General features: G+C 42.8%; 1 protein-coding gene across 3 annotated transcripts; it reads right to left on the bottom strand.

The window, feature by feature from the left end:
* Positions 1–2,093: 2,093 nt before the first annotated feature.
* On the bottom strand, positions 2,094–27,167 carry LOC115123256 (protein TFG-like). 3 transcript variants are annotated; one of them, XM_029652617.2, is made up of 8 exons: positions 27,016–27,167; positions 22,240–22,453; positions 21,837–21,920; positions 15,512–15,658; positions 14,435–14,608; positions 14,138–14,284; positions 3,857–3,940; positions 2,094–3,684 (listed from the first exon to the last, which is right to left on the bottom strand). In XM_029652617.2, the coding sequence occupies exons 2-8, from the start codon at positions 22,421–22,423 to the stop codon at positions 3,272–3,274; spliced, it is 1,233 nt and encodes a 410-aa protein (XP_029508477.1). In that variant the 5' UTR covers positions 22,424–22,453; positions 27,016–27,167; the 3' UTR covers positions 2,094–3,271. The 3 variants fall into 3 exon arrangements, with proteins under 3 accessions (XP_029508477.1, XP_029508613.1, XP_029508548.1); XM_029652753.2 differs by having other exon boundaries at positions 2,094–3,681; XM_029652688.2 differs by having other exon boundaries at positions 22,240–22,450.
* Positions 27,168–27,355: the final 188 nt, after the last annotated feature.

Here is a 27,355-nt window from a genome sequence, read left to right as displayed (position 1 = left end):
AAAACATATTTTTAGAATTGTTTTGCTAAGTATTCAGACCCTTTGCTTTGAGACTCGAAATTGAGCTCAGGTGCATCCTGTTTCCATTGATCATCCTTGAGATGTTACTACAACTTGTTTGGAGTCCACCTGTGGTACATCCAATCGATTAGACATGATCTGGAAAGGCACACTCCTGTCTATATAAGGTCTCACAGTTGACAGTGCATGTCAGAGCAAAAACCAAGCCATGAGGTCGAAGGAATTGTCCATAGAGCTCAGCGACAGGATTGTTTCGAGGCACAGATCTGGGGAAGGGTACCAAAAAATGTCTGCAGTATTGAAGGTCCCCAAGAACACAGTGACCTCCATCAGTCTTAAAGTAAAGAAGTTTGGAACCACCAAGACTCTTCCTAGTGCTGGCTGCCCGGCCAAACTGAGCAATCAGGGGGAAAGGGCGTTGGTCAGGGAGGTAACCAAGAACCCAATGATCACTCTGATAGAGCTCCAGAGTTCCTGTTTTTGCTTTGTCATTATGGGGTATTGTGTAGATTGATGAGGAAAAAACTATTTAATCCAGTTTAGAATAAGGCTGTAACGTAACAAAATGTGGAAAAAGTCAAAAGGTCTGAATACTTTTTGAATGCACTGTACTTAGCTATCTTCTAGCCTATTGTTTGATGTCAATGTAATGAACAGTGTGAGTGTCCTGACGAGAAGGCAAACTTTTCTAGCTATGCCAGGCAAAATCTGGTATCAGCTCATTGTTATGGATGCATCAAAATGAATTTAAATAGAAAACAGCTTAAACAAACAAATGCATCTACTCCGCTGTTATTCTGGCTGCAGAGGTCGTGACGGTGTTGACCTTAGCTAGTTGGGACAAGAGCATTGCCAGCGAGCATGGCAACGGAACATATCGAATGAACAACTGGGTCGCGCCTCTAGCAACTGAAAAATTAGAAAGTTTGTCGTAGAAAAAGTTCATAAACCATTTTTTTGCATTTCTACTGGTAAAATTGCCACTACTTGGTCCATTATTTACAAGTTAATATACACAACAATATTTCTGAACTCCCATTAAGTCTCAACAAAGTTTGTATTGCAAGGTGGTTCTACTGACTTCAGGTGTGTCAAGCACTTGGAAAAACACCCGAATGGGTTCTGTAGCCAATGAATGACCAAATAAGAGAAACGAGCATCAGACACTGAGGCCTTGTAAGATTCAAAAGCTCAGTTGGAAAGAACGGCATAAGGGATGCTTTGTTCTTTCATCTTTAACACATTTCTAACCAGGAATGTAATGTTATGTGGACTGATGCACATTGGAAGTTACCCAAATTGTCCACCTCTGGAGCCTGTTCAGGAGGGTGCAACATCACAGAATGTTCAAATAGGAATGTATTGTGTACAATGAGGAAATGTGTCCGTTTTACACAGTACATCCATCTACAACATTCTGAACATTTCAACTCACCAATGACGCCCCGTGTCTTTAGCCTTGCAATCTTTTGCTGTTTGAGTTTAAATGAGACAACCATGTCAATAAAAGGCTTATTTTTATGTGGAAACCAACAACCAAATTCAGATTGTTTTACATTGTGTATAGCTGCTCACAAAATGGCTGCAGGTGTTATTTTCAATCCCAATTGTTATGTTAGTGTTGAACAGAAAATTGTATTTTTGTTTCAGATATGTACAACCATTCCTGTATCTATTTTCTACAATAAATCCTTAAGTATGGTTCTTTTGTACTACTGCACTGACTGTTGTAAATGCATTGTGCATATCTCTATGTGTGGTGTTCATATGGTCATAGCATTAACAAGTGGACACACACACTAAATAAACACATTTCACTCTTTTGGCCATTAGTTGACTAAAGACAGGCAGAGCTGAGGGACCAAGCCCATTTTTCCCCACCACACATCCCAGCCAACCACAATGCCTGATTAGAAAAACAAATAGCAACACCAGCATTACCACACTTTTCCAAATCCACCTAGATGTGAGAGGAAAGGCTCTTGAAAGCTAAGCTCAACACGGAGCCGTGAACTCAAACCACAGTGTGATGGGAGAAGAATGAAAAACAAAAGACAGACAAAACTTCGAGCTGGGTTTCAAAGCCTTTATTAGGTTCCAGAGAAAATGCTAGTCCATACATAAACTAAATGTCACTTCAAGGTGGAATTTCTGATTGATATTAGTACAAACCATTGAGGAAAATAAAGAGCAATAAACAATGAGGTGATTTAAGAGGCTAAACATGGTAGGATTCTTCTGGAGGATCAAAACTACTCCTCCCATAATTCAACACACGGTTAGTGTTCTCAACCAAAGGGCAGATTCCATGACACATCACAATACCAGTCATAATACCAACATGGCGGTGAGGAAAACAAATGATATATATATTAAAAAAAGTTGAACACTTTCACTAGTCTCTCATCTGTAGATGCGCTTCCGCAAACTACTGTCTATTCCAAACCTGTTAAATGTAATACGAATCAACGTCCTCTGTTGACCAGCGTATACAGATGCATGTATGCATTACAGATGTCAGACTAGCAAAATAAAATGTGTAAAAGAATTTAAACAGCTTTCATACACCAGCCTGTTTTAGTCTTTCCAGGTGAGTGTACTTACAGACTGACTACATGTTCACAATGACAGACACACAGGGCTGGAGAGTGAGGGTGGGGCCTAGAGCTGGGCGATATGGACACAAATCCATATTACGGTAAATGACTGAATTATAAGCATAACGATTAATAGAATGATAAGTTTAGAACATTAATGTGCACCGGTAAGCCTACTTCTGTATTTTACCCTTAGAACTACTACTACAACTTTCAAATGTTGGAACTATCAAAAGTAATGTTGGCAATAGCCCATATTAGCAAACTTATTTCATTTCAAACTTCACATTTCTCTAGTATAGGCTACTTGTGGTTATTGATATCAGTTAAATGGTCAGTGTGATCAGTGTTGATAATTTTTGGTTTATCGTCCCAGCTCTATTAGAGTACATTGTGTGTCATACAGCAGGGCCATAACACATCGGTATCTCTGTGTGTGTGTGTGTGTGTGTGAGAGAGAGGGGTGAAGGGGCGAGACGGAATACAAACAGACGATCAGACTGAGGGTTTGTAGCTTGTTTGGGATATAAACTCAATATCTGAGGACTGAGAGGGATGGACAGATTAGCAGACCATGTTTACCGAACCCCAGCCTAACAGCCAGGACACGCAGGGGAGGGGTGGGTGGATAACATTCCCCGTTCCCTCCCCTCTTACCGGTACCCGGGACCAGGCTGGGCGTAACCCGAGCCGAAGGGGGGCCGGTTGCGGGCGTAGGGGTTTGACACCCCGGGAGGGGGGGTGACGTTGCTACCGGGGGGAGGGGTGTAGCCGGGACGGGGCTGGTAACCCTGGCCAGGCTGGGGCTGGGAGCCTGGGGGCAGGCTGTAGTTGGCAGGCTGGTTGGCCTGGGAGGTGTAGTTTTGGGGAGGGAAGACCCCTGGGGGGTACTGCTGTGCACCCTGAGGTGGAGGAGCCTGCTGTTGGCCTCCCTGGAAGCCGGGGGCTGGGGTCTGGCCAGGCGCGGGGGCCTGGGAGGTGGGGGCAGGGTAGTTCTGGAAAGTTTGCTGCTGTTGGGGCTGAGGGCCGCCAGGTTGCGGGGCCCCGGGCTGGGGGGTGTATCCTGCTGAGAGAGCGAGACAGAGTTGGGGAGAGAAGTAGAGTATAACTTTTAGTTGTGATCCATTTCTCATTCATAGCATCATTTGTGTGAAGCTCTGGGCCATTGTTACAAGATTAGCCTGTCCTTCTTGGACCTTTTCTAAAGGAAAGTGTGATGAGGAATGAGTGTGTCTTACCAGGGTACTGCATGCCATACTGCTGCTGTGGTGCTGGCTGCTGGGGTGGGTATCCACCTGGGGCCTGGTACTGGTACATCTGACCTGGAGAAGGAAGAAAGACATCAGTATGATTGCTGGGGAAGGGAGAAAAAAACTAAACAAAAAACACACGGCTAGAATCGGACAGGATGGGCTTAGTGCAAACAGCTCCAACAACTAGAATTAAAAAATGATTGGTTCCTTAAAGCCCTGCACCGAGACAATGCTCTATGGCACATCAGTCAGCTGTACAGATCTAAGCTAAACACAAAACTTTGCTCCCTTGCTCGCTCTTACAAACACACATTTGGATAGACCCGTGTGTATTGGGTCAAAGCGAGTGTCGTCTGTCTAAACAGGTCTGTGTCAGTGGACAGCCACTTTCCTCCCAGCTTTTATTAGCCATGACCTCACGTCTAACTGTGTGTGTAGTCCGTGTTTAAAAAAACAACTCTAGAATTGCATGTCCCCTTAATAACGTGGACTGAGGAGTGAGTTTAAGAGAGTCTGAAAATAAAAAGCAAACTACACTCGCAAAACACTGAAACCGTTGGCCAACTAAAGTTTTCCAGTGAGTCTCACCATGTTCAGCAAACATGTAGTTGGCCACCAGTGTATTCCCTTTACAAGGCCTGTACCGCACTCCCAGAGCCCCTGGCGTGTAAAGTAGGGCGACGAAGTATTAAAAACACAGAGTAAAAGGATAATGAGAGAAGGCTGGTTTACGGTTCACTGGTTTTTCATGTGCCAGTTAAAGCGGAGCGTTGATTTTCCACTCTTCGAGAGGGCTCGTAACAGAGCCCTATGGAACTCCTTTGTGGGGGAATAGGGCCTGGAGATTGGTGCTAGGCTATCAGTAGGCTAATGTAGCAGTCATTTATGTGAAACCCCACCTCTTTAAGGAATACCTAGGATAGGATAAAGTAATCCTTCTCCCCCCCCCCCTTAAAAGACCTAGATGCACTATTGTAAAGTGGCTGTTCCACTGGATGTCATAAGGTGAAAGCACCAATTTGTAAGTCGCTCTGGATAAGAGCGTCTGCTAAATGACTTAAATGTAAATGTAAATGTAATGTGATCGTGCCAGAAAGATACAACTAAAATTTGCACAGAAACACACTTGTTCATTACGATAAATAACCAATAATGTCCTTCAAGAAAATGGTGAATTTTGAAAGGAAGTAACTGTACTAAAATGGGTGATTGTTGATGGGACAATTGATGGCTACAACTTTTAAAGTAGTAGTTTTAAAAGGGGTAATATGAATATTTTTCTGTCAATTTATGATGTTTTTTTTCTCTTTCTTGCATATTGCCCAGCTCTCACAACCACCACACCAGGTTTCCATAAAAAAAAAGTGGTGCCTGACAACTTGTTCTGGAAGATTTCAATTTACTGTCCATTTGAGAAATGTACCAGACCCATATGCACTGGGTGAGTAACCCATTAGATTGTCCACTAACGGTGTTCAGAATGACAGAAACCACATTTACATTATGGTAATGCATCTTAACAGAACATGACACTCCTGTAATGAAGCAGACAATAAAACATTTTCAAACATTTGCCAAAATGCAATTAGCAGGAAATCACCATTCTAAACAGCGAACCCGACAAAACCATTCTAAACAGCGAACCTGATGCCAGCATTATATGACAGATGAAAATCTGTTCGAACCTTAAAGGGGGAACCTAAAGATGCAACAACTTGGATGGGTTGATATGACTAGGATTGTGTCATCGGCTCCTGGACAACGAAAGAAAAGTGACATGAAAACCAATAGAACAGGAGAGAAATTAAGTCTTTCAAAAGGTGGCGCGCGTGGCAAAAAGCCTAGCTGATTATTCAATTGCGGCTGTCAGTGAAAAGCATCGAAACTGTGTGTGAAGATGTGTCTTGAGTATAACTTTTAAATGTTGAGACAAGGTGTGGCGGTGATTGCATTCTGGAGAGAGACTCTCAGCAGTCTCCTGCCAAATCTTTTTGCATTCATTGTGGGAATTGTCTGCCCTTTGATTGTTTGTTTTTTTATCAATTTTACCTGTAGTAAATGTACCGTTAATCCCTGTCATCTGGTTACAATCATTTCTGTTAATGCATTGTACAACACTGAACAAAAATAAACGTAATATGCAACAATTTCAAAGATTTATGAAAGCAGTCAATTGAAATAAATTCATGAGGCCTTAATCTATGGATTTGTCATGGCTGGAAATACAGATATGCATCTGTTGGTCACAGATACCTATATAAAAATAAAAATAAAAAGTAAGGGGGTGGATCAGAAAACCAGTCAGTATCTCGTGACCACCATTTGCCTCATGCAACGCGACACATCACCTGTGCATAATGCACACGTGCGGCGGATGAATGGCACAACAATTGGCCTCAGGATGCCGTTACGGTATCTTTGTACATTCAAATTGCCATCAATAAAATGCAATTGTGTTTGTTGTCCGTAGCTGATACCTGCCCATACCATAACCCCACCACCACCACCACCACCACCACCACCACCACAGGGGACACCGTTGCTGACATCAGCAAACCGCTCACCATACACAACACCATATCTGCCATGTGCCCAGTACAGTTGAAACTGGTATTCATTTGTGAAGAGCACACTTCTCCAGAGTGCCAGTGGCGAGCACTTGCCCTGTCGGTTACGACGCCGAACTGCAGTCAGGTCAAGACCCTGGTGAGAACAATGAGCACGCAGATGAGCTTCCCTGAGACGGTTTCTGACAATTTGTGCAGAAATTCTTCAGTTGTCCAAACCCACATTTTTCAGCTGTTTGGGTGGCTGGTCTCAGATAATCCCGCAGGTGAAGAAGCCAGAAGTGGAGGTCCTGGGCTGGCGCGTTTGCACGTGGTCTGCGGTTGTGAGGCCGGTTGGAAGTACTGTCAAATTCTCTAAAACAAAGTTGGATGCGGCATTTGGTAGAGAAATTAACATTACATTATCTGGCAACAGCTCTGGCGGACATTCCTGAAGTCAGCATTTTATTTATTTTTTATTTAACCAGGTAGGCCAGTTGAGAACAATTCTCATTTACAACTGTGACCTTGCCAAGATAGAGCAAAGCAGTGTGACAGAGTTACATATGGGATAAACAAACATACAGTCAATAACACAATATAAAAGTCTATATACAGTGTGTGCAAATGTAGTAAGATTAGAGAGGTAAAGCAATAAATAGGCCATAGTTTTGAAATAATTACAATTTAGTAATTAAAACACTGGGGTGATAGATGTGCAAAAGTGGAGATGCTGGGATGTAGAGTAAAACAACAGTATGGGGATGAGGTAGTTGGGTGGGCTATTTACAGATGGGCTATTTACAGGTGCAATGATCTGTGAGCTGCTCTGACAGCTGATGCTTAAAGTTAGTGAGGAAGATAAGTCTCCAGCTTCAGTGATTTTTGCAATTAGTTCCAGTCATTGGCAGCAGAAAACGGGAAGGAAAGGTGGCCAAAGAGGAGTTGGCTTTGGGGGTGACCAGTGAAATATACCTGCTGGAGAGCGTGCTACGGGTGGGTGCTGCTATGGTGACCAGTGAGCTGAGATAAGGCGGAGCTTTACCTAGCAAAGACTTATAGATGACCTGGAGCCAGTGGGTTTGGCGACGAGTATGGAGTGAGGGCCAGCCAATGACAGCATACAGGTTGCAGTGGTGGGTAGTATATGGGGCTTTGGTGACAAAACGAATGGCACTGTGATAGACTACATCCAAATTGGTTAAGTAGAGTAGAGGCTATTTTGTAAATGACGTCGCCGAAGTCAAGGACCGGTAGAATGGTCAGTTTTACGAGGTTGTTTGGCAGCATGAGTGAAGGATGCTTTGTTGCGAAATAGGAAGCCGATTCTAGATTTAATTTTGGATTGGAGACGCTCAGTGTGAGTCTGGAAGGAGAGTTTACAGTCTAACCAGACACCTAGGTATTTGTAGTTTTCCACATATTCTAAGTCAGAACCATCCAGAGTAGTGAAGCTAGACGGGCTGGCGGGTGAGGGCAGCGATCAGTTGAAGAGCATGTATTTAGTTTTAATCCCTCTAACTTTAAGCATCAGCTGTCAGACAATGACAATTGCACGCTCCCTTGAGACATCTGTGGAATTGTGTTGTGTGACAAAACTGCACATTTTATTGTGGCCTTTGTCCCCAGCACAAGGAGCCCCTGTGTAATGATTAGAGATGTACGATATCTCGGAATCAGACGATATTCGCAAAATAAGGCCAACATCGGCCCGACGTCTAGTTTAACGCCGATGTCAAAGCTGACGTGCATACTTATATAACGTAGGTAGATGACGTGCATACCTGTATAACGTAGGTAGATGTTGTAATGACACCATGAAAAATGCAGCACTACACAGAACAAAAGCAGAAAAATACTAAGCGCTACACTTCCAACTAAACAAGTTCAAGTCGAGCAGTCATTTGAAATAAGAACATTTCAGCAAGACAACAAAGGCAAAATCCATTAACGCCAAGATAATGGAAATCATTGCCCTAGACTATCCTCCGTTCTCTGTCGTGGAAGATGTTGGCTTTTGCAGACTGGTCAAGCACCGGTACATGCTACCAAGTAGCCGCTATTTTTCAGATGTGGTTCTACCAGAGTTACACAGTATTGTGTAACACATCCACGAGCGTCACTGTTATTAGCTTCATGACTGACATTTGGACCAGCGATGTCAGGCCCATGAGCATGCGGAGTCTGACAGCACTCTGGGTCGACGAGGATTTTGAACGGAGGAAAGCCGTATTGCATGCTCAAGAACATGATGGTTATCATACTGCTGCTGCCATATCAATGGCATTTGTGAACATGAACACACTACTAGCGCCAGTCTAACAACTGACTGGAGAAATAAGCTAATCAACTGCATCTGCAGCAGACGTGATACCCTCTGTCATGGCACTGAAACGCCCGCTCAACAAAACTGCTGACAGACCGTGGGGTTAATAGGGCTAGGCCCCTATTTTTCTCCACTTCCTGTCTGAATGACGTGCCGGAAGTAAACTACCTGATGCTCAGGCCCTGAAGCCAGGAGATGCATATAATTGGTAGCATTAGAAAAAAAAAACACTGAAATTTGTAGAAAGGTTAAAATAATGTAGGAGAATATAACATATAATATATGTTATATATGATATATAATAGATATGGTAGGAGAAAATCCAAAGAAAAACCAACTGGATTTTTTTTGAGACCATGCTCTTCCAATGGAAAGTATAAAGTCATACTGGAAATTAGCTCCCTGGATGCAATTCCTATGGCTTCCACAGCGTGTCAGTAGTCTATGTTCAAGGTTTCTGGCTTGTAACTTCAAAAATGAAGAAGAAATATCAGTTTTAGTACAGGGACCCAGTCTTGGAAATTCGTGTTTGCGCGCACCATGAAGAAAGGACGTACCTGCTAAAATCGGTTTCCTATTGAATATACTTCTTTTCATAAGAAATATTTTAGTTCGATTACATTTTAGGGTATCTGAGGAGTAAATAGAAATGTATTTTGACTTGCTGAACAAGTGGATTACTCAAAATTGATGGCGCCAAATAAACTGACCTTTTGGGATATAAAACAGGATTTTATCTAACAAAACGACACTACATGTTATAGCTGGAACACTTTGGATGACAAATCAGAGGAAGATTTTCAAACGTAAGTGAATATTTAAATCTCGATTTGTGAATTTATGAAACCTGTACTGGTTGAAAAATATTTTGATGTGGGGCACCGTCCTCAAACAATCACATGGCATGCTTTTGCTGTAATAGCTACTGTAAATCAGACAGTGCAGTTAGATTAACAAGAATTTACGCTTTCAACCGATATAAGACACTTATATTTACCTAAATGGTTAATATCCATAATATTTATGATTATTTATTTGAATTGTGCGTTGTCCAGTTTCACTGGCCCTAAGATTAAAACGTACAAAAAATACTCGAGGCTGTGAACAAGCGATTCGGTGGCATTCTCTCTCTACCCCTTTACTGTGTCGCCACCATGCTCGATGCTAGGTACAAGGACCGCTACATCGATGCAGACAAGAAACAGGGTTTACATGACATGTTACATGCACAGCTGGAACAGTGACAGTGCGCACCAAGGAAGAGAGGCCGCGGACAGAGCTGAAACTTCACTGCTTGACATGTATGATGAAATCCTGGTTGAGAATGAAACTAATGAAAAACAAAACAGCAAGTAAGTGAAAGAAATAGATTTTGATTATGTTTTACTGGTAATGGTGACAAATGCCAACAAAATAACTTTGTCAGTTGGGTGTGTGTGCAACCTTTAACTAGGCAAGTCAGTTAAGAACAAATTATTATTTACAATGACAACCTACCCCAGGTACAAAGCTGGGCCAATTGTGCGCTGCCTTATGGGACTCCCAATCAGTCGGATGTGATACAGCCTGGATTCAAACCAGGGACTGTAGTGACCTCATGCTCTGAGATGCAGTGCCTTAGACCGCTGCGTCCGTCCGTGTGTGTGTGTGTGTGTAACTATTTAACTGTACTAGAATGCTTAAAAAAGGAGAGAAAAAATGTAATATCGCTATTGTTTTTTTTTTAGCAAGGAAAATATCAGTATGGCCAAAATTGTTATATCGGTGCATCCCTAGTAATTATCATGCTGTTTAAATCAGCTTTTTGATATGCCACACGTGTCTGGTGGATGGATTATCTTGGCAAAGTAGAAATGCTCACTAACAGGGTTGTAAAAAAATTTGTACCCACAATTTGAGAGAAAAGGTTTTTGTGGATATGAAACATTTGGGGATCTATTATTTCAGCTCATGAAACCAATACGTTAAAATTTTGCGTTTATATTTTTGTTCAGGATACTTTAGGTGTTTATTTTTCCCAGGTCTGGACCAGATGAATGAACCATGTTTTATTCCTCCACCATTGCTTTTCCCTCAATTATAACATGATGCAAATTGTGAAAAGCCACCTATATGATGAAACCAGATATATTGCTCTGAGACAACATCTATGGAGAATGTCAACAGTTCAGTTACTTCAACAATAAGTTACAACAGGATCCTAAAGTAGTGTGGGATAAGGGTGGAGTTGGGGTCCTAAAGTAGTGTGGGATAAGGGTGGAGTTGGGGTCCTAAAGGAGTGTTTAATTTGAGGGGGTTGGTCTAAGGTTCACAGGTTAATGAGCCTATAATGAAGGGGGACAACAGCTGTAACCCCAATGTCAACCCCTGTAATGTGAGCACAATGGTGCTCTAGTGAGAATGACAATGTGTGGGTTGGTTGTTTTGGTCTCCTGCCTGCTATCCATCATGCATATTACATAATGTGATGGAGAGACGGATGGGGCTGCCGTCAGGCCTCATTGGCCAGAGGACTTCATCTCTGATCTCTGCTCAGTACATTTAAATCCCAAAGGAAAGAGAAATCACTGGGTCTCTATGGAGAGAGACCGGCTGCCTGCACATGTATTCCTTCAACTGAACAGAACACAGCTGGAAAAATCATTCTCTGGAATGCCATTGCTTGACTGTAGTTTTAGACTTCTGGGGATGTTTTCAAAAAGGAAAAAATGATATTGGTAGTCTGATAAGGGTCACCGTCTTTACTGAGGTGGGTGAACAGGTGTGCTATAACTCTGTTGGTTGCCCTCTCAACCAGAGAACACTCCTCCCTCTATGGTTGATCATCGTCTGATATGAAAGAGAGCCACTATACATATTCTGCTTATGGATCTTGTTAGTGCCATGTTTGCTTGTATACACAAACCAACCATGTGTTGTCAGAGAAAGAGGGGGAGCTATCTGGCCATCTACCCTCAAAGCACATGATGTGTCCACGATGACTTTCTGAAGAAGTCTCCTCTGTGCATATTCCCAATGCACCACACCCTTAAATCAATGTGTTCATTCCCAACATGTTGGTAGAAGTGCACTGTTCCTTTGAGACTATTCCTGGTCAACAATACAAATGGGTCTCCATTGTGTTGTGTTGACTTTGTTCATCTATAACCCAGGCACTCAGGGGAGACAGAGGGGCAGAAACGGTGTTGAATTTAGGGAACATTTGGGGATCAAATTATCGTCAGGCACACCATTGGAGTGTTGGGATTGGTGAAGACATGTCCATGCAGCCTGACAAGGCTGTCTGCCCACCAGCTGCAGCCCAGAGTCTGGGAGAACCGGGTGGAGGGACAAGCACAGTGAAGAAAATAGGAGGATGAACCCATGACGACGTCCAGAAGATGCCCTGCCATGACAGGGTTGGACTCAACATCTGAAAGGACAGCCAACCACATGGTAAGAGAGGTCACACTGAACCTAATAACTGCCAATGACCATTATATGACCATGAGTTGTAGAAGTAAGAACTAAGGATGAATTACTGTGTAACTTAAGACTCTTACGGGTGTCTTGGCTCTGCTAAACTCAACACCAACCCCTTGGAGAAGCCTGAACACTGACCGAGCCAAAACCACTGTTCTGGGGAACACGGTCAAACCGTGACCATGTGGAACCGCAGTCTGTGTTCCAGGTGTGGTTTGGAGGTGCTGGTATGGTTCCTCTGAGTCACAGCTCAACGAGCCTACCGCGTGGATATGTGTGTTCCAGCTGTGGTTGTCTGCGTGCTGCTTGTGGGTCTTTTTGGGTGAAAACGGATACGTCTCCAGAGATGGAGGCTACGGAGAGCCACAACATAAAGAAATAAAATAAAAAAATGTTTAAGTGCATTCCAATGACAAAACATCACATCCAAAATAACGAACTCACTAAATAAGAACTGACTCGCAACATTTTCCTCTGTCCCTTCCCTTCCCGTTTCTGTCCATCTCATATACTGAGATGCCAAACCCTAGGACACATGCACCTAGTCATCTGGTAAGAGAGTTAACTCGCCAGCAGGGCACACCTCTGTGTTGATTCCATAACACCATTATGGGAATAGCCAGTAGGTCCTAGAGGAAAAGCACAGGGAAGGTCTGGTCGGGAAGATTAACACCAAAAACCATTTCCCCCTAAAAACACCACCCCAAAGTAGCTCGCAACTAGAGACGACAGAGGGATGACTGCTTGTTTTTAATTTCCCCACCTCGGTCTGATCTGATCCCTCCGTTAGAGGGGCCGGAGACTGCGGACATCCCCTTTTCCAGGAACTACGTGATGTTCATGGTGGAGTGCAAATAGCAGGAGGGGATTCTACATGAAGAGTTGTCTGGCTGACTAAGATGGATGCCAAGATCATGAACACACTGTTTATACAGTTGATTAAGTTACTTCCGGAAACAGTTTCTCTGTGTCTGTGATATCATGGAATTACTCATTAAATCTTAAATGGGCTTACATACAGTCTTATGTTAGAGACATCATCCACTAAATCACAGCATGCAGAGTGTAAAAAAATATATATACGGTACCGGATTCAGGACTGGGGAACTGGCCAATCCAAGTGCAGCATCTAGCCATCACCAAGTCAGATAGAGTTCTGCTACATCAATGGCATTACATCCCCTACCAAGATGGCAGTTCCACTTCATTCCAACAGCTTGACAAACAATGAATACAAGTAGGGCAATCTATTCCTCCTGTTTGTGGTTGTAGACAAGCCCGAGCAGTGAACATCTGGGTTAAACCATTGTGAAACTGACTCACCCATAAAGTTATAAATGTCTGTAGTGATGAGGTGAAAATAGAGCAAAAAACAACAGCGGTGATAGTGACTGGGAGTAGAGACAACTCTACTGGGGCAGAACGGTCCAATGCTGCCACGCAAGTGTTTTCCACAACACACTGACTGGGTCAAGGCTGCCCTTAGGCAATGCACAGGTCTAGGATCAGTTTAAAGCACAAACTGAAATGGGGTAGCTCTTGGGCCAAATTCATTCTCCTGTTTCGACAGGACAAAGCAACAGAGTCAACGCACGCACACACTTTTTAGGGGTCTCAGTGGACCCCAGGTATTTGGAGGTGCTAAACCACCCACACTGATAATCTCTCCCTCTCAGAGGTCATAAACAGCTATTACACCCCCCCCCCCCCACACTCACTTGAGTTGTCATGGTTTTGTGATGCGTTTCCAGGGACATAAACAGCCATTAAACTCACTTTATTTACAGACACCACAAGTGTTGTACTCTCCTACTGCACAGTTCCTCAGATCACACCGTTTCCTACATATATTCACTCATGCAGAGCTGTGGTGTGTCTGCATGCGAGTTTCATGGTCATTTAGAATGTGTGTGTTTTGTATGTGTTCCTAACCGTCCATGGCTGCTGGAGGTCCCTGCTGTACCCCTGCATAGGGGGCCTGTGGCTGGGGGGGTACCCCGGGCTGGGGGGCGGCAGACGAGGATGAGGCAATGCTGTCTGGAGTACCTGACCGCTCCTCAGCCAAGACACCTGGGGGGCCTAGATAAGAGATAGCGAAAGGGTATGTGAAAAATAAAACAGGGTGGAGAGTGAGGGTAAGGTGTGTGACAACAATGTAGTCAGAAGACTGCATAGAAAGTACAAACAAAGCGGGAAAAAAAAGAAATTGCAAGGCAATGATGGAATTACCTGGGACCTGGTCCTCACTCAGGCCGAAGGCGGAGATGACGTTCTTGCTGACCTCGCCCTGGTTCTTCAGGGGGTCGAAGGCCGACATGCTGGCCGCGCTGACTGGGACCGGGGCCTGCTTCATTGCTGCCTCTGCTGCTGCCACCGCCCTCCCCTCATGTCTATCCACCAAGTCTGGAGAGAGAGAGTGGAAGGTAGTGGAGAGAGAAAAGGAGAGAGCGACACGTGTCAACACACAATCACAAAAAAGACATGGACAAAGATGCTAGAGAAGCACACACACCTCAGTTTGAGGCAGAGAGTTATTCATAAATAGTTCAATTATCATTAATCAGTCAAACCACTGCGTAAGTGGGGCTTTAATGGGTGTATTATCCTAACCCTGGGTTAAGGATGTTACCACACCAAAGGAAACACCCTGTAAAAAAAACACACTTTTACACACTTCTCTCCACTACGCCTCGGATAAACAAATCCACCTGTTGCCGTCCGCCACACGCCAGCAAGCTAACAACGCTGATGCAAGGCATCCTGGAAAACTGCCCCTGGCATAAAGACTCAGTCATAGACACTCTTACTGACAGTTGTGGCTGCTTTGCGTGATGTATTGTGGTCTCTACCTTCTTGCCTTTTGTGCTGTTGTCTTTTCCCAATAATGTTTGTACCATGTTTTGTGTTGCTGCCATGCTGTGTTGTCATCTTAGGTCTCTCTTTATGTAGTGTTGTCTCTTGTCGTGATGTGTGTTTGGTCCTATATTTATATTTTATTTTTAATCCCAGCCCCCATCCTCGCAGGAGGCCTTTTGGTTGGCCGTCATTGCAAATAAGAATTTGTTCTTAAATGACTTGCCTAGTTAAAAAATATTTTAAAACATGGGAAGGAGGACAAACCATCTCTTTCAGAGAGAAATGAATGAACTGATAAAAACAACCAGCCTGTAGCTGTTGGTATTTCATAAAGTTATAACAAATATGCTAGATGTGTGCATGTCTCTATTACATGAAATGATGTAAAACACACGTCACACTAGCAAACAGATACGGGTGTGCATGTGTGTTTTACATGTGTGTACCTACCCCGGTCTGGTACCGATGCAGCCAGGCCAGGTTCTGAGGGGGGCTCGAGGCTGTCCAGAAGACTGTTGACTTTGTTCCTGAGCTCAATGAGCTCCCTGCGCAGATACTTCACCTGACTGGACTCCAGAGGCCTCGGCTCACCATTCACTATCGGGGGGAGAGAGTGAGAGATGATATTTCAACGTCAATACATTTCAAATACTGAATGTGGCGCCTCGGTATGGAACTTCAAGATGTGGGAGAAGGAGGTGAGGGTGAAGGAGGGGGCCCCACTTCCATCTCTCTCCATCCACACTACAGCACTCCAGAGCCATAGAAGACAGTGATGGAGTAATCTCCCCCAGACAGCCCTCCTGATCACTGTAACAGATGAGTCTTGAGGTCTGTACATTTATGGTCCTGCGTGAGTCAAGTCAATTCCAGACCAAACTAGATTAAACCAGACCAGGGGTTGGGGTCCAGACCAGATCAAACGAGCTAGGAACCGAGCAGCAGGCCTGTTCAGGGTAAGTAGGATTAACAGACTGTGATGTTCAGCTATGGAGCCAGGAACAACATGGCACCCGAACAAACCAACAACCATTATTACTATTATATTATTACTGGTCCCCCCCACCTCTCATAAACCCTGTCCCGTTAAAATCAAATGTAGGCTGTCATTGTCTTTAGTAAACACATTACTTCTGTTATACGCAGACATTTGCAGTCTGATAAGTCAGCATGCCTGCAGGTGTGCGTGTGTGTGTGTGTGGTGGGGGATTCCCAGTGTCTTTGTGATCACAGACTCCCAAGCGTGGGAGAGATCTGTAGCTTCTTGCCAGTGAGGAATCCTGCGGTTTGGACACACCAGCCCTCAGCAACACAATCTCTCACATAACGGTCCATGTATTCTGTTATTTATGTGTGTGTTTATGCCGTGCACCTGTCCTGTTAGTGGCGGGTCACAAGGGGGTAGACTGCAGACAGACAGACACTAGGGACGTTTCTTGGACATAGAGCCCCAGACACCTGCAGTCTTACGGAGGACTAGCAGTCCCCTGGTTCCACCACCACAACACTGGGTCAGAGGTCAAAGTACATAGCACAGAAAATGTGGAGTCATGTCTCCATGAAATAACAACTATATAACAGCTGTTAGCACCATCTATCAGTAAAATATATACCATGTGTTCTTAAGCAAACTCATAAATTAACTACTCTGATGTCGACATGAGGTCAGATAGGGTTAGGCCAGACAGATCCATCCAGGTCATGGTCAATGAGAGTGGGTTAAATGGCAACGTACTAGGAAGTACTAGGTTATTCAAGAGCTCTTTTCCAGAGAGGAGAGGAGCCAGGTAATAGCGTTAACGGGCAGCATGCTGTAGTGATATACAGGATATGGCAATTAAATCATCTAGGAAAAATAAACAAAGGCTACTATGCATGACAAGAGTGATGAACAGTGCTGACAGTGGCTACAGTCTGGGCCTTGAAGATGCGTGAGTACAGTTCTGCTGCTCACTGGGTCTGTTATGCTGTTAGCTCTGTGTGTGGGTGTGTTAGAGAGTGAATGAGACAGAACGTTTAACTGTGTGTGTGTGTTTGCTGGCCATGTGCCTAGTGATGGGATATAGGGCTGGGCGATATCAAATTAATTTGAATGCATGTTATTTGGAACATGATACAGGCATGTTCCAAATGCCTGTATCAAAAGAATCTAGGTTGAGCGTTCTGTCTCCTTGTGCACCTTCCCAACCGCACACTGACACCAAGCCCCTCCCCCTGCCACTCACAACAACTTCTTCCTCTGACAACAAGCAGTTTAAACTCACTATTTGCATTTGGAGGTATGGTCCAATAGAATCGGTCATTTGGAAACAAACTCTTAGACATGATTTTATTGTAATCAGCTAGGTTTCCATCCCACTGGCATGCAAATATTCTACATTTTATATTGATAAAATCACAATTGAATTAATTTTAGAAGGCTGTAACCCATCAAAATGTGGAAAAAGTCAAGGGGTCTGAATACTTTCCGAATGCACTGTATATATTGTGAATCTGCCTTAAGTTTGAGAAGATAATATATTTTTAGCCCATACTGCCCAGCCCTAGATGGATCCCTGTCTAGTGCTAAAGACCACAGCATACATCTGGGCCTGAGAGACTAGAGGAACCATGTATCATCTCAATGAGTCCCAGTGCTGCTCTAGAGGCCTCACAGGCTGCAGACAGGCTGCCATAGCACCACAATCCTCATCAGCACTGCCTGGACGGGGATGGACTTAGCAGACAATTACAATAAGGGTTATAATTCAACAGAAGAGGGCGTCCGTTCCTCATATGAGCCTCATCTCTAGAAGGCCAGAGGTGCTAAATCAGCACACAGGAACCTCACAGGGACAATGTGGTGCAGAGGGCTGAATGGGGGTGAGAGAGTTATAGGGGCACAGAGAATATGGTCCAGGGATATCATGGAAAAGAAAAGGAGAGCCGCACATTCTAGGAGCTCAGATGCAATCATTTAATAACCAAACCACCAACGTGTCAACCCTGATGAAGACAGCTTGTCTGTTGAAATGCTGGTTATATTAAATTATTGCATCCGAGCTCCCAGAGTGTGCAGCTCTCCTTTTCCTTTCCAAGTGTTCTACTCCGCTAGCCAACACTTCAGCTAAACAGGTGTGCGTGTCTTTCGCCTCCAGGGATATCATGGAACATGGTCAGTTGGTACCAGCAGGGGTACCAGCAGGGGAACAATCAGCCCCACATAGAACTCTGGTTTGACACACAACCTCATATGACCCAAACCAGACGAAGGCTGTAGCTCTGTTCAGAAGTAGTGCACAATATGGGTGGCAGGTAGCCTAGAGGTTAGAGTTAGGACAGTAACCGAAGGGTCACTAATTCAAATCCCTGAGTGAACAAGGTGAAACATTTTCGAACATTCGGTCAATGAGCCCTTGAGCAAGGCAATTAACACTAATTTCTGCAGGGTTGCCGTTTATAATGGCAGATCCTGGCCGTGAGCCCACTATTAATACACACGTGTACATGTGAGAAATAGGGCAATTATAAGCACCCACCAAATGATTATAACTATTTATATGGGAAACAGGGTGTCATTTGAGATGGCTCAACACCTGGACCATGACAAGGACAGACAGAGAAAAGCACTGTCCAACACTACAGGAGACCACCAAATCTCACATAGGAGAGTGAAAATCCTTTTAGAATTCCCATAACATTAGTGGAATTCTACAGACAGAATCCCAGAACCCTGTGTGTGTGTAACATTTAGCAGAGACCCAGGGGGTCAGGAGAAGATCCTGTAGAGACACAGCCCACCGGGAGGATCCCACTCTTCCCTCCTGCTTCCAATCCTGGCACACGTCTGGAAATATGGGATCCATGTGCGGTCACGAATGTGGCGCATGCTGGCGCTCTGGGTCTCCGGATGGAGTAAAAAAATTAATTGTCATGACGTTTCCCTCTTTGGGTACAGCGAGCACCATCCCCCGCTCTCTGCTCCTTCAACCAGGCTGCTGTGGTCAGTGAGGTCGTAAATTCCTAGGGAAGACCCTGCCTCATGGCCACACAGTATAGAGATAGAGTGAAGCTTCATAGAGAACAAAGGATTTTTTCCCACCTCACAGAACTTGAGGTCTGAATAACATTTACGTTCCGGAGAAGGTATAAAAGATGGGTGAAGAATCCAGCTACGAACTGGTCCGTTTGTTACAACTTGGGGAAGCTCATGGGAGACTGTGCGGCCACATTAGCCATAACGCTGTTTATATAATAGCCTCATATGAGGTTTACATCTAATTGTTGTATAAGATGAATGAGTGAGTATGATACTGGTTGTGCTGCCATCCTGTTAGAAGGTAACAGATTATTTTATTACAATGGTTAAATTGGATTTTCATTGTGTTTAATGGTGTTATTTGCCCCCTAGTGGCGCTTTCTGGTACTTAGAAAGACGACGCAAACAGGAAGTACAGAATTTGTTTTGCACGCATAGAAGCAGCTACAAACAACGCTACGGTGCAGGTCTTTCAATGTAGTTATTTCTTGTCACGCTTCAGCCTTGGAAAAATATTTGTTTGTAAGTTCAATTCAAGCATTTAGCTAATGATGATAATCTTGTTATTGATAGAGTTGCTTACATATCAATGTTGGTTGCATTTACTCACAAATTGCAATGCCTTTAATGTATGTCGTTAGCTGTATTACTTTGCTCATGCGTCATGCAAACGAATTGTAAAATATACAATACTGTATTTTTGTTACTGTTTCTAGTGTAATATGCTTTGTTATTCTACATATATGGTTATACATTATTAGAGTAATGAAAGGAGCCAATTACCATATGGTTAACAATTAGCAATATGGTTTGGCATCATGCCAGATGCATGGTACCTTAGCGCGTGCTTTGTATTTATGCAACTTCAAATGTTTAATGTACAGCTACAGTATGTCGGTGTGAATTGAATACTAAAGTATATTCTTTTCTGTATTTTGCAGTTTCACAACAAACGTTTTCAATATATTCATTCAAGAAAAGTCACGCCTTGAGTTTTATTGAAGACTTAGTTGTTAGCTATCTGTCTAGTTTTGCATGGGAACGCAACTCAAGGGCAGAATACTGTTTGTAAAATTGTGTAATGTGATTTTGGACGGTTTAATGAAGGAAACTCCAATTCCCTTTGAGTTGAACTAAATCAGAGGACCGCCCATGAACCCAGTTAGGGTCAGGCATCCTGGGACAGCCCCTTTTCTGCAATTCAGAATAAAATGACCATGTTTCTCTCAATCACGGGAGTACAAAAGGTTGCAGATCATAGCTGAATCTTTTAACCATACCATGTGGTTAAACTATTAGACTATCGACACCGACAGAATAAGAACAAGTCTTTGATATTAATTACTAGTCTGCAGCTAGGAATTCGGTATCATTGAACGCGAATAACGACAACCGCCGAAACATCCACATTCTCCTATCATTTCTTGTAACCATATTTACTTTGTTTTGTCTATGCATTTCTGTGAATTACTTAGTTAGTAATAAATAAATCATTTAAGACAATTGATGTATGGATGACTCAGTGAAGACTGGGTTCGTGCAGATAACCAACCATTTACGACGTTTGGAATGAGACTAACGTGAGTGAGGTAAAGTAAATAATTCATTCATCAGAAGACTATTGATCAGATATGAAAATAACTGAAAGGTTATATTGGGAAATTATAACTTTGTAATCTGAATATTTTCCTTGGTGCCCCGACTTCCTAGTTAATTACAGTTACATGATTAATCAGTTTGATGGCGTAATACTAATTACAGAGAATCTTTGATACAAAATAAATCTCCAAACATGTATTTTTCTTTTCCTTCATTCTGTCTGTCTTTGCTGCCACTCCCTATCTATCTAATAATAGCAGGGACAGTTCAGGGACACTGTGCTGCAGTATAATTGGGAGCAGAACACATGAAATAACATAATGAGGTCTGACAGCATTGGAGATGAGCAGGAGCAGAGGTGTGTGTAAACGGTAACACACATCTGACATCTGCACTGTCAAACAAAGGTGGATCCATAACACCTGGCCAGTGTACAATTCTGTGTAATGGACCCACAGCTAGACCACACCTGAAGTCTCTCTCACACACACACACACACACACACACACACACACACACATATACGAGGGCATCATGATGATTAGGCCTAAAGCAGTAAAGCCAGCATAACTCTCCCTTTGACCTACAGTGTTCTGTTGAAAAACCACAAGCTAATCGTCAATCCATCCATCATCCTCTGCAGAACACACTCTTAAAATGGGTTGACACCCAACCATGGAACGCAAGCTGGAGCTTGACCTCTGAGGGACATGTGAAAACAGACAACTTCACAAGTATAGCTTGGTGCCTCTACGACCCAAGCAGCAGCACATCGATGCCGGCCTTGGGACGATACCAGCATGAGAGAACGAGTTGTCAAGGGGGTCGAAGCAGGAGTGTCAGGTTCAATGTCAAAATATGAGACTAGACTGCCTCCCAGTGGCATGTTAATGTACACGAACCATAAAACTATTGGAGGAGGGGGGGGCTGTTGGAACAGAACAGTCAGCGTGAGTATTCAAGTTGCTACAAAGGAAAGAAGTTCTTTATACTACGGTACCATAAAGACTAGAATAACAGAATGAACCTACTTTAATTACTAACGGGACAAATCAAGTTTGTTTGATTATTACAAGATGGGCGTGCTTGGCACAGCAGCACATAGGGCTATACTAAAAAAGGGAGGGATGGTTATGCATGTGTATGATGATATCTTACCAAACAGAGTGAGTTTCAGTATCCTACTGCACTGGATGGCAAAGGAGAGATCCGAGCTGTCGAAAATAGTAATGAGGTCATCATCTGCAGGAAGAGAAGAGAGCAGAGAACAGCATCAGAATCAGAATCAGGTCACATTCCAATCCTTTTTTCCACCATTTCTTGAGATAATGGCTATTCTGAAATGGCTGAATAGGTGAAACCTGTGTAACCTCTACAAATATGGCTGAAGATTACTGTAAAAAGGAGAGGATAGAGGGGATGCATTCTCAAGTGTTTGAAAGAGAACCTCTGTTTCCATTACCAGCAGGAAACGAAATGTTGAGGGGTCAGATGACATCTAGCTAACACAATGGTGATAATACAACTTAATCCAGTGCTGGTCTAGAGCAGCACAGCTTACCTTCGTCCTTGTATTTGATGGTGACCTCATCGTTGCTCTGCAGCTTGCCCCTGAAGACGCGCTGCATCATCAGCACCAGCTCGTCATAGGTGATGTCCTCGTTGTGGATGGGTATGCGTCTGATGTCATCGCCCAGCTGGGCCTTGATGATCAGTTTGCCGCTCAGGTCGAGCTGTCCGTTCATGGTGCCGTCCGCCCTCTACTGCTCCCACTGCTGGGGGGGGGGGAGCATAAGAGATTTAACACACCTAGAGCATGGCTTGGGGGAATAAGAGATGTAACACACCTAGAGCATGGCTGGGGGGCATAAGAGATTTAACACACCTAGAGCATGGCTGGGGGGGGGAATAAGAGATGTAACACACCTAGAGCATGGCTGGGGGGGCATAAGAGATTTAACACAACTAGAGCATGGCTGGGGGAGGCATAAGAGATTTAAACACACCTAGAGCATGGCTGGGGGGCATACGAGATTTAACACACCTAGAGCATGGCTGGGGGAGGCATAAGAGATTTAAACACACCTAGAGCATGGCTGGGGGGGGGGGCATAAGAGATTTAACACACCTAGAGCATGGCTGGGGGGGCATAAGAGATTTAACACACCTAGAGCATGGCTGGGCATAAGAGATTTAACACACCTAGAGCATGGCTGGGGGGGGGCATAAGAGATTTAACACACCTAGAGCAGAGAATCATGGAAGTTGGATTATGGTGTCTTATTACATCACCATTAACCCTAATAGCGCCAACAGGGCTTATTTTTTATCCCTCTTAAAATTTTGGGACTTTGTCAGGCAACTAGATTGCGACAAAAAAAAAAACATTTCTCATATAATCAGATTTGGCCCTTAGGTGGCGTGGAAGCCACTATAACATTTAAATAGATATTTATCTCTATACCAGGTCGAGAGTCATCTGCCAGATGCAATGGGAACGGAGTAGGGATGGGCGGTATCCAGTCTCTGTACCATACCGGTGTATACGGTATTACCGATTGTTCACACAACAGGCTCTATTTTTTTGGGACACTAAACAATTTAGGCAACAGGGATCTTGATCCAGGAGGGTTTGAATGTCTCTGCTGTAACTAATAAGCTTGATATCCAGCCACTTGGCTAACAAGTTAGCAAACCAAATGCATAGCTGGAGCTGGATGTAGATGATTTAACACCTCTTAGATTTCTTATAGTTATAGGCATGTACCAAATAAAGTTCAATGGGTTTCCATTGGATTTTTAACTCTACTGATGGTTCTGACATTGATATTTGTATTATATAGCGCGTGTGCCCATTCCGTTATTGGGACATGCACTCCAGCCAACAGTATACAGACACTGTATCTGCACACTGTTGGCTATAGCACACGAATGGCCTACATTATGAGATTAAAATGGATAAAAGAGCAAGATTGTTTTATTAGTCAAACGGCAGCAAGGTATCGATGATCACGTCATCAGAATAATACACTCAGTATTTATTGGAAAGGGGCGTCAAACTCATCACCTTGCACTTTCACCACCATGTGAAGTTCATCATAACTTATTTCATCTGTAGTCTAATAAACTGCATGCTTTCCCAACGTGTCGTAGGGGTAGCAGACAGGATGTCATCGTGTGACTCCAAGTTTACTTCGATATGATTATATCAATATTAGCACGTTAACTTCTTAGGGATAGACCCCTTTTTTCCAATAAATGATATACCCAAATCTAACTGTCTATAGCGCAGGCCATGAAGCAAGGATATGCATATTCTTGGTACCATTTTAAAAAGGAAACACTGAAGTTTGTGGAAAAGTGAATTGAATGTAGGAGAATATAACACAATACATCTGGTAGAAGAAAATACAAAGGGGTGAAAATATGAAGTATTTTTCTACCACCATCTTTGAAATGCAAGAGAAAAGGTCAAAGTAATAACCGTCACTCTGGTTGTAATTCTGATAGTGTCCACAAGATGGAAGCAGTGTATGTGCAAAGTTTCAGATGGATAACTTGAAAAATGAGTGAACAAGAAGACTTTTAGTGTGAAGTCCCCAGGTACATTTGGGCAAATCGTGAAGGAGACATTTGCATTCATATTCAATTTTTTTGCAAGAATATCATCAAATCTGTATACTTGGACTTTGATTTAGCTTTCCAAGTATTAGTATCCATATTATAAGTTCAACATTTGCAAAATAACCAGTTTTCATAACTTCATAACTCAAAATCCTTATAATTTTTGTCCAAAATGAAAAGGCATGCTGTTGTACAAGGTTAGTAGCTACATTTTACGACATATACATGGTTTCTGGATACTCCCATAAAGCTATCTAGCTAGCTTTGTTTGACCCCAATTGGTGCTTACTTGACAAAGAAAGTTGTTCAAATGATGGCCGCCCACGTCATCGGCGTGCCATGAAGGCATCGCTCTCAGACCAAATATGGTGTCCTATAGGATATAATACACCACTAATTAAGAATAGATACGAACGTGATTTGACTCGTTGAAACAACGTTTAGGGTAAGATTTTCACAGATTAATTTCTTAGAAAATTGAACAAGTGGAAATACAAAATCGATCGTGCATGCTATATGGATCTTTTTAGGACATGAAAAATGATTTTAATCTAACAAAACGAGACTTCATGTTATCTCTGGGACCCTTTGGATGATAAATCAGAGCAAGATTTCAGAATGTAAGTACACATTTCACCCTGAGGTGAATTTATCAAACCTATTGCAAAGAGAGAAAAAAGTGTTTTATTGTTAGGAGCTCTCCTCAAACAATAGTATAGTATTTTTTCCTGCAGTAATAGCTGCAAATTGGACAGTGCAGTTATATTAACAATAATTTAAGCTTTCAGACGATATAAGACACTTATATGTACCGACATGTTGTTTCTCTAAAATCTGTAATCTTGACATAACGTGCTGCATGATTTACAACTGTCCCGATGACGGAACGCCGATCCTTGAGAATTAAAGCATTTCGACCGACATTTCTCTGATATCAACACAAAAATATCCCACATCAGGCCTGTCATTACATTTTTTATCCAACATGTACTTTACTCGCATAAAAAGGAAACCAGATTAGTGACCATGTACTTTCAATGGCAGTTCTTACTTTCATAATTATGCCACAAGAGGAATTGTGCTGATTTCCGGTATATAGCAAGCCCCACCCTGCTATAAATGTGGGAACATTAAAAAAACATATGCTTATTTTGGGGAATTTAAACCATTTACTTGTGTTACAAAAGGTGATTAAAATAAAGTGTCAATGCTTGATTGAAAAGACAGTCTATCATTACCAATTTGGGGTAAAAAAAAAAAGTACCTCCGTTGGTGCCTTTAGGGTTAAGGAAAGAGAGGGAGGGCATAACAATAACAGGCGCCTATGATGCAAATAAGCCACTAACCCTAACCCTAACCCTACACTAAAGGACTACAGTCATATAGATGATTAGTAAGCCGACAAACAACCATTGAAAAACTTAAGCATCACCACATTTTTTTTAAATCCTTCAGATACAAAGTGCTTGGACCATGGAAGAATGGTGTTATCATTAATCAACCTTGGATTCACTCATCTTTACCTTTGTATGGCAAACAACACGTCACTGCCCTTTACGACATTGCTCAAGTGCTACTATATAGTTTACAGTTTCACTCTGCTTCCAAAGTCTAAGGTTCAAGTACAACAGCCTGAGCTAGCCTGAGAGCTAGCCTGAGCTGTCAGTCTGGTTCAACAAGACTTTGGCCTCTAGGCCTAGTACTGTAAGAGGGAAAAAAGAGGGAATTACCAGAATGTGTAGATTAGATTATGGAACACTGCGGTTTAATGTCATTAGAATAAAATACGGGCTAACTAGCTAATCAGATGCACAGATTAGATTAGGATAAACAATCTATTCCCTATCCAGTCCACACTAAAATGAGCCTATCAAGAAAATAGTTACAATAGTTTCAAATCGCGTGAACTGCAACAACTTGTTGGTCTGGCCAGCAGTGGCTAGCAAACTAAAGCTAACAGTACAGTGTCTAGCTAGCTAAATTAAATGACCAACAATAATGTGTCAAACAAGGTTAGTTAAGATGACCTACAAATAGTCTTAGCTAGCTAATAGTTATGTTATCGAGGACAACATAATACGGCTTGTAACATTACATAAATCATTCAGTTATAGTACTAGTTAATGAAAGGGCGAGGTTCATGATTGCAGTTTGTAGTCTTGTCTGAGATTCAATATAGCTAGCTTGCTAACTTAGCGAGTTTATTGACATCACAACGAACTGCCAACTCAAAATCAGTTGTACTGGCAATATTTATAACCTAGATAGCTAACTAATTGGATCGTTAATACGTGTCGAAAGAAAAGTAACTGGTATGCAAACCAAGTTGTATCATAAACATAACCAGGCCATTTTCCTGTGTCACTGACAGGATGCAGAACCCTGCCAAATACAGACCCATTCAAAACTCCCATTCGTGGTTATAATGTTGACTTCCTGCAAAATATTTATCCAAACTGAACATTCTTACCGGCGTCAAAGAACGCATGTTCATCGACTTAATTTAACACAAACACACAATTTCATTGTATTTCTATCATCATGTAGCAATAAAATTTCATTGCACTTCTACCATCAAATCAATTAGGCTATAAAAACAACAACCCCGATGCTAGCATCAATCGTTAGCATAGCTAACGTTTAGAATCTGATTCATGTTGTCAACATACATATTAGGAATATTTAAAATAAAAAACAAGTATATGAATCCCACCTGTAAATGGACGTCTTGATCCCGCGGTGGTATCGGTGTTTCCGGCAAGACCGTGTCAGGCAAAATCTGTTACCTGGGCTGGCAAACACAGAAACCCAGCTTCACATCAGGAAGTCTGTCCGCTTTGTCGACGTCAACCTGTACGTGGCATACAGCGGAGGGCGCAGTCGCAGCGGCTAGACTGTTTGACACGTTTGACAGTGACATTTGAGGGAAATCAGCATATTTTTTTCTGCATAGGCGCAGGTTGAGAAATTGTGTTTTATGTTATAAATGTGTGTCTCTGTGTGACTGATTTCCTCTGGACTGTGTTTTGCAGGTCGTTCTTTTCATTTCAAAG

Source organism: Oncorhynchus nerka, linkage group LG1 (assembly GCF_034236695.1).
Source record: "Oncorhynchus nerka isolate Pitt River linkage group LG1, Oner_Uvic_2.0, whole genome shotgun sequence".
Classification (NCBI taxonomy): Eukaryota; Metazoa; Chordata; class Actinopteri; order Salmoniformes; family Salmonidae; genus Oncorhynchus; species Oncorhynchus nerka.
The sequence above is the reverse complement of the archived record's forward strand: the minus strand, read 5'-3'. Positions and strand labels throughout refer to the sequence as shown.

Coding starts and splice junctions, on each gene's coding strand:
- LOC115123256 (XM_029652617.2), bottom strand. CDS start 22,423: ATGAACGGACAGCTCGACCTGAGCGGCAAACTGATCATCAAGGCCCAG. Junction 21,921..22,239: donor CATCAAATACAAGGACGAAG/GTAAGCTGTGCT, acceptor CTCTTCCTGCAG/ATGATGACCTCATTACTATT. Junction 14,609..15,511: donor TGCATCGGTACCAGACCGGG/GTAGGTACACAC, acceptor CTCTCTCTCCAG/ACTTGGTGGATAGACATGAG.